This window comes from Penaeus chinensis, chromosome 26 (assembly GCF_019202785.1).
Source record: "Penaeus chinensis breed Huanghai No. 1 chromosome 26, ASM1920278v2, whole genome shotgun sequence".
In the NCBI taxonomy this organism is placed as follows: domain Eukaryota; kingdom Metazoa; phylum Arthropoda; class Malacostraca; order Decapoda; family Penaeidae; genus Penaeus; species Penaeus chinensis.
This window is the reverse complement of record NC_061844.1, coordinates 15,454,348-15,464,347: the sequence shown is the minus strand read 5'-3', so window position 1 is coordinate 15,464,347 and position 10,000 is coordinate 15,454,348. Positions and strand designations below refer to the sequence as shown.

At 41.6% G+C, this 10,000-nt stretch overlaps 1 protein-coding gene across 1 annotated transcript in view; it reads right to left on the bottom strand.

Annotated features, from left to right (window-relative positions):
* LOC125039188 (NACHT domain- and WD repeat-containing protein 1-like) overlaps positions 1-10,000 on the bottom strand; it is a 71,476-nt gene that overhangs the window by 39,077 nt on the left and 22,399 nt on the right. The window contains 1 exon segment of the mRNA XM_047632967.1: positions 4,450-4,637. Within this exon segment, the coding sequence (XP_047488923.1) occupies positions 4,450-4,637 (188 nt within the window).

Below are 10,000 nucleotides of genomic sequence, written 5' to 3'. Positions count from 1 at the left end.
CGCCCTCGCAGCCTCACGTTGCAGATGAGGCGTCCGTTCTGTCCGGCGGAGGCGAGGCGGTGGCTCCAGGTACTCCAGTCCGGCTCATCGATAGATCCATACTGAGGACTGTTATTCCGCTTTTCTTCCCACACCCTCTCTGACGTTTTTCCTCTTCTCTTTCTACTCCCTCCTTCTCCGCGCCGTCTCATGGGTCTTATTCCATAGACGAGAGGTCAAGTGCGACGCAGAGGAGGCGAGAGGACGCGGCAGGTGCAGCGAGAGTGAGGGCAGGTGAGAGGACGCGGCAGGTGGCCTCTCCGCTCGCCGCAAATTCCTGGCGTCAACTGAATGAGGAGTGACCACAGGCCCCTCCCCCTCCCACTCCTCCTCCTCCTCCTCCTCCTCCTCCTCCTCCTCCTCCTCCTCCTCCTCCTCCTCCTCCTCCTCCTCCTCCTCCTCCTCCTCCTTCCTCTCCTTCCTCTCCTTCCTCTCCTTCTCCTTCTTCTCCTTCTCCTCCTTCTTTTCCTTCTCCTTCTCCTCCTTCTTTTCCTTCTCCTTCTCCTCCTTCTTTTCCTTCTCCTTCTCCTTCTTCCTCTCCTCCTTCGTCTTCTCCTTCTCCTCCCTTTCCTTCTCTTCATTCATTCTTTTTCGTGCCACTCAATTCCTCCGTCTCCCCGTTTATCATTCCTCTATTTTTCTTTCTCTTTCCTTGTTCCATATTCCTTACATTCCTATTCTACTTCAGTCATCATCCGCCCTCCTTTTTTAATTTGCTTCCTCTCCTTCTCCTTCCTCTCCTCCCCCTACACCTCTACCTCCTCCTCCTCCTCCTCCCCTCTCCCACACCTTCCCCTTCTTCTTCCTTCTTCCTCTTCCTCTTCACATTTCCTTTCCTGTTCGCGCTCCTTCTACTCCTCTTCTTCATCCTCATCCTTATCCCCATCCTCCTTCTTATCCACACCTTCCTCTTCCTCCTCCTCCTTAGTTTTCCTACTCCTCTTCCCATTCCTATTCCTCCTCTTTCTCTTCCTGCCCTCCCCCCCCCCCACGGCACCCCCTTCCAGGCCTGCCACGAGGGACGACGCCCCCAACTCCAGTATCGGATTCCTGACCCAAATCTATGTCACAATCCGGTGCCACGCCCCCCATCCTGCTCTCCCCCCCTCCCCTCCCCTCCCCTATCCTTCCCTCCTCTCTACTCTCCACCCTTCCCCTCCCTCCCCTCCCTCCCTGTCCTCTGCTCCCCGCCCCTCTCCCTACTCTTCCCCTCCCTTCCCCTCCCTTCCCCTCCCTTCCCCTCCCCAGCCTTCCCCAATGCCTTAATCAGCCTCGCACTTCCCTCTTCCGCCCCGCCCACCCACCCAACCCATTTTTCAACCCAACTCTCCACCTGTTAGCCTTCCCCACCTACCCTCCTCACCCCCCTACTTCCTTTCCCGCCATTCCCCATCGCTTACGCTTCTCTTCCCGGCTATTTCCCCTCCCCACCTTACCCCACATCCTATCCACCCTTTCCCCACCTACCCGCTCTCCTACCTACCCCCCCCCCCTCACACCTACCCTCCCCCTTTCATGTCATGCCTCACGTCCCTCCTTCCCCCCTCCCCACAATCCCCAACCTCCCACTTACACTCACCTATCTCCCCCCAAGTCATCCCCCCACTATTCCCCACCAACACAGCCCCCCCCACTACCCCGTCATACCCCCCCTCGTCCCCTCGTCCCCTTCCCCCTCCTACTCCACACTGCCCCCCTCCCCTTACCCCCCCCCCCTCCTGCCACACCCTTTACGCAGACGTGGGAAGTGAAAATCGCGGTGACGAAAACTGCGATAAAAGATGACATTGACGAATATTACGGTAAAGGAGAAGGAGATAATTGCGATAAATAGGGAGGAGGAGATAAGTGTTCCGCCGCGAGTGTTCCGCCAAATGTCAGTTCCCTGAAGCCATCCCATTCGTCCATAATTGAGGCTGTGACGTCGACGGCGGAAGGCTCAGTGCCTCGTAGAGGGAGGGGGGGGGGTAGAGAGAGGGGGAAGGAAGAGAGAGAGGGGGAGGTGGGAGGAAGAGAGAGAGAGGGAGGTGGGAGGAAGGGAGGGAGAGGGGGAGAGAGAGAGAGAGAGAGAGAGAGAGAGAGAGAGAGAGAGAGAGAGAGAGAGAGAGAGAGAGAGAGAGAGAGAGAGAGAGAGAGAGAGAGAGAGGGAGGAGAGAGAGAGAGAGAGAGAGAGATGAATAGAGAGAGATAATGAGATAATAAGAGAGAAAGAGAGAGATAATGAGATAATAAGAGAGACAGAGAAGGAAAAGAAAAGAAGAATACGAAAGAAAGAGTGGAAGAGTATGAGAGAAAGAGAAGGGTAGAGAGAAAGAGAAAGAATAACTCGCCATTGTATATTCCAAGCTTTGATTCGCAACATGTATTATGCAACAGGTAAAAGGAAAAGTCACTAGTCTACACTGCAGAACAAGAACGAGAAATGGAAAAATAAAATAAATAGGAAATAAAAACGTGGACAAAAAAACTAATTAAAAAAGAATGACAAAAAAGTGAAAATCAAATGTAAAAAAAAAAAAAAAAAAAATCTTATAACACTACAATATAACCGTAATACCATGTTATCACTCCCTATATGGATATAACAGCGATCCCTTATAAAATGCCAGATGGTAATAATACCCTTTCAGATACAATGTAATATTGATACCCTTGTAAGGTAAATGATAATGCTCCTCCCTTACATAAGGCATAATAACTCCTCCAGTAATGGAGGAGTTATATTGCCTGGGTGATATTCCGTAACAGCAAGACAATGACAAACTCTACGGATATGGTACATACTATTTCACTATGTATGCGGTCAGTAGACTTCATTATTTCGCACCTTTATTTTTGTTTTCATATTCATCTATTCTGTATATACATATATATATATATATATATATATATATATATATATATATATACACATATATATACAACCAAGCGCGTACACACATATATGTACATATATACATATATGGTATGTACATATCTATATCTATGTATATTTATTTCTCTATCTATATCTATATATATGTTTATATGTATATATACATATATATTTTATCTCTATTTATCGTCCTCTATGTCATCCTTTCCATCCGCATGTTTTGATCAAAATTTTCATATTTCAAAAACAAAATTTCTCTTAAATTATATATTGTACCGTTAAGTTTGTTAATTCAGTTATCGTCGTTATTTTCGTTAGTGTCGTTAACTCCATTAATGCAGTTATTTCTGTTAATTCGTCTGTTTCCATTGTGATGTTACCTCTGAGTGAAAATGCTGTATGTTCTAGCTTTAACACCTACGTGGGAAGAATAAATCACACTCATACATACGTACGCATACATGCAAGTATAAGTGTATAAATACATACACATTCAGAAAACACGAATTCTAACCACCCACAGTTTGGACAAATCCCACACGCCGCCCACAATCACCCACAATTCACCCACTGTTTAATAAAATACCGCTGACAGAGTATTCACAACACACACAATCTACCGACAACCCATCAACAACTCGTTACAACCGTCTTAAAAAAAACACGGGCTCACAGTGTATTAATTCATTCTCTCGCAACTTACCCAAAACCTACTACAATCCACAACCCACCAACTAACCTAGTTGTGACCCGCCCTTTCACAAACCACTCACAACCAACCAGTCTCGACGTAACAGCAGCCCACATCCAAATGCCCCAAGCCCACCTACAGCCCACACACGTAACTCATCCTCAGCCCACAACCTACAATCCATCTATCACTATCAAACAGCCGAATCACAACAGGCCTACAGTCCGCCTATAATCTACCCCTAACTCTCCCACAACCCACCTACTGACCCATCCGTGTTGCATCCACAACCCACACTGCCCTACGCAATGTCCTCTTTCAACCCACCCACGAGCCACACACACTATGCCCGCAACCCACTCTGACCCAGCCGCATTCCGCCCACAGCCTATCCACAACTCGTCCATCCACCGCCCACAACCCACTCTCCTCCCACAGCCCGTCCATAACCAGTTCGTAATTCTATCACAACCCACCCTCGTCTCATCCACAACCGGTACCCAGCCTTCACACAACCCAGCTTGAATTAGTGGAGAGAGCTAGGCCTACACGTGCCCTCCCTCCCCCGCCACTCCCACTAACCTTTTTTTCTCCCTACGACCCACTCATGCCTTTTCCTCAACCTACGACTCAGGGCGGCGTCATTACCTAGCACAGTGATGGAAAGACACAGACCCACTTTCCGCCTTCAACCCTCGACCCACCCTCAACCTACCCCCAACGCACCCACATCCCATAACTCACCCGAGGCAAGGGCTGCGTCGTGGTGGAGAGACACAGACACACATCCCGCCTTCAACCCATCCACAACCCACCCACAATCCACCCACAACCCATGACTCACCCGAGGCAAGGACGGCGTCGCTATCCAGCACATTGGTGGAGAGCGCGGGGCGCGGCGCCTGCCGACTGCCGCCGCCGCCCGCCTTGTCCGACATACAGCTCTCCGTGTCGTAACTTTTGTCCGAAGTCGATGAGCTGACCGGACGCACGGGCGGGGGCGTCGCGGTGCGCTGGTGCTGCGAGGAGGGCCTGCGGGAGAGAGTGGGCGTGAGATCGAGGGCGAAAGTGGGCGTGAGACTGTGGGGTGATTATGAGCATGAGAGAGAAATAGGCGACATGGCACTGTGGGGTGATTATGGGCTTGGGAGAGAGAGAGCGACAGCGGGCGTGAGGCAGAAAACGAGAGTGGGCGTCAAACAGAGAACATAAGTGGGCGTGAGACAGGGGCAGAGACCACGGGCGTACGATACAATCGAAAAGATACGAAAGTGGGCAATAGAGAAGATAGCTGATGTGATACCGTAGGCTTACATGAATCATATTAAAAAGAAAGAAAGAAAAAAAGAAAAGAAAATGGTCAGTTCACGTCATATTTATGTTCTTTTAAAACGCAAAGACGGCTGACGTGCAGGGAAGTCTAAGCTACCTGTTGACAAGATTACAAAAGAAAATTAATTCATAAATAAAAATAAAATAAATAATTAGGAAGGAAAGATATAAAACAAATAAACAAGCAAAAAAACTGGTCGTGTTGGAAAAGGAGGAATTAAATGAAATAGATCCTTGATATTACCAATACCATGATCTCTATCAGTCAATATATTCACCATTATTACTGTTATCATTACCTAAATATTCATCATTTTTATTATCAACATTGTTGTTAAGCTATATATTATTGTTACTACTATAATTGTTTTAATGATCATAATCATAACGATTTCCAATATTATTATCACTATTACTATTGTTGGTTATTGCTGTTGTTGTTATTACTGCTTCATCGCGTGTTATCATTGTTCAGGATGATGTCGCTCTTACCAATTTCATTATTATTAAAATTAGCTTTATTGATATTGTTATCACTATCATTATCAGTTTTAGCAACAGTTACTTTTTTTATTCACATCATGATCATCATCTATATTATCAAAAACTTACGACCATTCCCATTCTATATTTCATGACTTGATACTCATCACTTCCAGTCTAAAATTTCTACATTTATTATTTTTGGACACACTGGTTATTTTCCAAGTGCATGCTTACTAAATGTGTTTTGATTCCGTTTTGCTGTTTTATAAATTTCAAGAATACGTTAAATTACCGGTACATACACGTATCTAAAGCACATATGTTTGGAAGCAAATGCTAGATTTTCTCGATGAATATCAGTCTGTAGATGACGAGTTTTATAGATCTGTTCCCTACTTATAATCTCCATCCAGACATCTATCACTTCCTCCCTCCTTCCCTCCCCCCATCTATCCCCCCCCCCTCGTTCCGTTCATCCATCCACCCATCCATCTTTCCGTCCATTCAACTAGCTTCCTAACCAGTAGTAGTTGCCAAATGAATTGTTACGATCGTCGGAATGCTAGTGGGCACGTCCCGACTTGTATTTCGCAACATATTAAGCTAAGCATATGATGTTGACGCGTAAGCCAAGCTGCTGGACTAATAATGGAAAATATGCAATATAGAAATAAATAGGAGACTGTCATAAATGCTAGCACATGGAAAGCCTTAGTAAAATGCATTTAAAACAAAATCAAAACCGTTCGCGTGCTCTTAAGTATTCCGTATTTTCCAACCGAACGCAAGGATTCGACTCGAGTTAACATTGCCAAAATCTACATCAGCGTGTGGAGGTGTTTTAGCATACTCACGTATGTAATCACTCTACAGTCTTTTATTTGAATGTGTTAAACGCTTGGAGGCTGAGAAAGAAAAAGGAATAATTTTTTCGACACGAATACTGAGGAGGTGGCGAGCTGCCCTACTAAACAGAAAATAATCTTATATGTGATATACTTGGATTTCTTTTGAATCCGTTAGTGTTTTGGTTATTCCATACCCTAGATAGTAAAGGGATCTAGGCATAGTGAGGATCTAGGGGGCACAGTCCCCTGGCTGGGCAATATCCGTAAAGCTGGGGTAGGTTAGGTTATCATCATTACTGTTATGATTATCATTAGCAGAAGTCGTGGTAGTAAAAGCAGTAGTAGTTGAATTAGTACTAATATTCATAATACTTAAGATTTTCAAAGAATCTCTCAGTTTTTCGCATTATTTTGCAGCCAAGAAATGGAGAACATAAACCGGCATTGACAAATCGCTAAATATCTTTATTAACTTGGTTGGTTTCCACTTCCTATAAATTTCAGAATTATTTTTGACATCTTACAAAAACACCAAAAAATGATGGCTGTATGTTTTTGAGATTGGCAGTGAAGGTGCACAAATATATCACAATTATCCCAGGCGTCTACAGTAAGCTCACGCAGGGATGTTAAGAATGGGGCTTCTATGTTCTGTCGATCTTGGTCATTAAAAAAAAAAGTTATACTGATGGCAGATATTTATTTTCATTCAAATATCACACATGAGGCATCAGGACTATTCAGATTCATGGCTAAAGAGTTATCAAGAGTGATTTACACAAGGCCAGCAGCAAGTGTCTCCAAGGCCTCCGCGCTTCGGCAAAGGCCATCTTCCTTTTTAGCAATATTTTTCATGTTACTGTGCTGACTTAAATGCATTGCTCCGACACAGCAATTAATTTCCCTAAAGAAAAAAAACACATTTGCATAGTCTTGAAAGTGTTTATAAAGCTGAAATGAGCTGATGAATGTGATTTATGTCACTAAGATGACCGTTTACCCGCTCGTCTCTCGCACTGAGGCGACCTTGGAACCGGTTCGGAAATTCGTCGTTGTAAGAGACAAGAGAGTAGCTTGATTTACGATGAAAACAAATCTAGAACGATCTCGGTAAGAGCGTCTGGTAAACCAAAATCGCTCGTAACGCACGGAAATCTAACGAAAACGTCTCGCCCATCCAAAAAAAGAAAGTTTGGTAAGACTTTTAAATATTCTTTTGATTGAACTACACGGCGGCGCGGAGACAGCAAGAGTCTGGCCTTTTTTGGTTAGTTCGCGTTGGAGATTTTAGTGATTTTGTTGAATTTGAGATTCTTTAACGTGGGATATTGCTTGTTTTGTTGACAGGTGTATCAAAGGCTTCCTGTAAAACTAGTGATTTTCGACGAATATGCGAGTCAGAAATCGTTCGACACTCATCAAACTCAGGAGGAAAAACACTGGATAACCAGTAATCTATCCTTGCATCCATACCCCCATCTCTCTATCTATCTGTCTATCTATCCCTCCCTCCATCCATCCATCCACCTACCTGCCTAGCCACCTATCCATTCACCTCTCATCCCTCCCACCATGCAGTCTACGCATTCAGTCCTCACCTGATTCAAACAAGCAAAGTAATTAAGCAAATCGTTATTATCGTTAATAATGATTATTGGTACTGATAGCATTCCCATTAACAAAGTAATACTAATGATGATAACACTAATGAGAATGACGATAAGAATAACAAGACTGGTAATTAGAATGACAACATTAACAACAACGCCAACAATGTCAACGGTAACATAAACAACTACAAAAAAAATAACATCAGTAATTATAACGATGATGCAGCTGTAACGTACATTAATAATTACAACGGCTTTCGGAATATTACTAACCTATTTCGTCCTCTAATTAAATGCATGACAGGACAGTGTCAATGACAGCAATAACAGCATCGGTGATTATCATTATTACCTTGTTCAAAGCTTGATTGCATTACAGTGCGATGTGACAGAAAAAGAAACACGTGTTTGCTGATCCTTATGGCACAGATAAGCAGGTTTACGCTATGATAAATTGATAATAATGTTGATGTTGATATTGATGATAGTGATGATGATGATAGTAATCTGATAATAATATTGTAAAAATAATAATAACAATAATAATGATGAGAGAGAGTTTAAATAACACTGACACTGATAATAATACTAGTAATGATAATGACGTAAACAACAACACGAAAAGTAATAACGAAAAACAAAGAAAGAAGAAAGGCAAAAGTATTTAAAGAGAAAGACAATATGGATATTTTTTCCACTTTCTCTCATATTCAAAAGTACAAACAAGCAGGTAATGAAAGTTGGATAATCCATATTTAATCTTGAATGTCTGTGAGTCGATATATTGGAGGGAATTTCTTTGTGTATGGATCAGATTTTTTTTTTTTCTCTTTTTCGAAACTGCAGCGGGGGGAATGTAAAATATTTTTGTTTTATTGTTACTGTCGTTTATGAGTATGTATACATTTTTCCTTTTTATATTATCTCATTTATTTATTTTCTTATCGTTTATCTATTTCATCCTCTATCTTTTCTATCATTTATCAATTCTATCATTTATTCATTCTATCATATATTCAATATTTTTTTTTTTTTTCCTTATCGAGGTGCATATACACCTAAAACGCTGTTGAGAATTGGCTGAGTGTGCGAATAAGGCTGTGAATTGGCTGCACGTGCGAATAAGATGCTATTGCACATCACTTAATAGTCGTCAGCAATTGGCAGTTATCAAATGGTTATCATCACCAACAGGTCATCGGTCATCACTTCAATTTTAGGTAATTCGTCGTCTAAACAATTATAATAGTAATAAGTAATAGATTAATAAATAAAACACATAAGATAAGAGATAAGATTTGAAAAAAAACTAATAAATAGGAACCAAAATATGAGAAAAGAATATAAAAAAGTAAATAAATAATGAACAAATAAAACAGAAAAATAAAGAAAAATCTAACATGAGAAAAAAAAATGAAAGTGAAAATGAAACGAAGATAATAAAAAACATAACTGAAAGAAAATTGAATGAAGAAAAATGGAGTGTAACACCCCCCCCCCCCCCCCCCCATGACACCCTGAAGCTTCCCAAACTTATATGTTTATCAAAGTAACATCAGCCGTACGTGCAGTGTTAACAGATGTTCTTTGTCGTGGTTTACTCTTATATGTTAGTTTTTTTTTACTGACTTTTATGCTGTCGTTAACACTGTCCTTTTTATTGATGATATTTTCGTTATCGATGATTATGATGTCAGTGATGATAATAATAATAATAATAATAATTATTATTATTATTATGAAGCGATGGTGTAACTATTACTGTCATTATTGTTATTGTTTTTAATATCATTTTTATTGATATTGTTTTCAATATAATTCCCATTATTACTGTTATTAGTAGTAACATTACAATAATAAGTATTATAATGATCATTATTATTATTACTACTACTATTATTATCATTATTTCTATTATCATTACTATTACTATTATAATAACGATTATAGCCATTGTTCACATTGTTATTAATATTCTTATTCTTGCTATTATCATTATCACTACTGTTAATACTACTACTTTTACCGTTGTTATCATCATCATTATCCTCATAACCATCATTAGCAGTTGCTGTGGTAGTAATAACAGTAGAAGCAGAAGTAGATTAATTAGTACAAA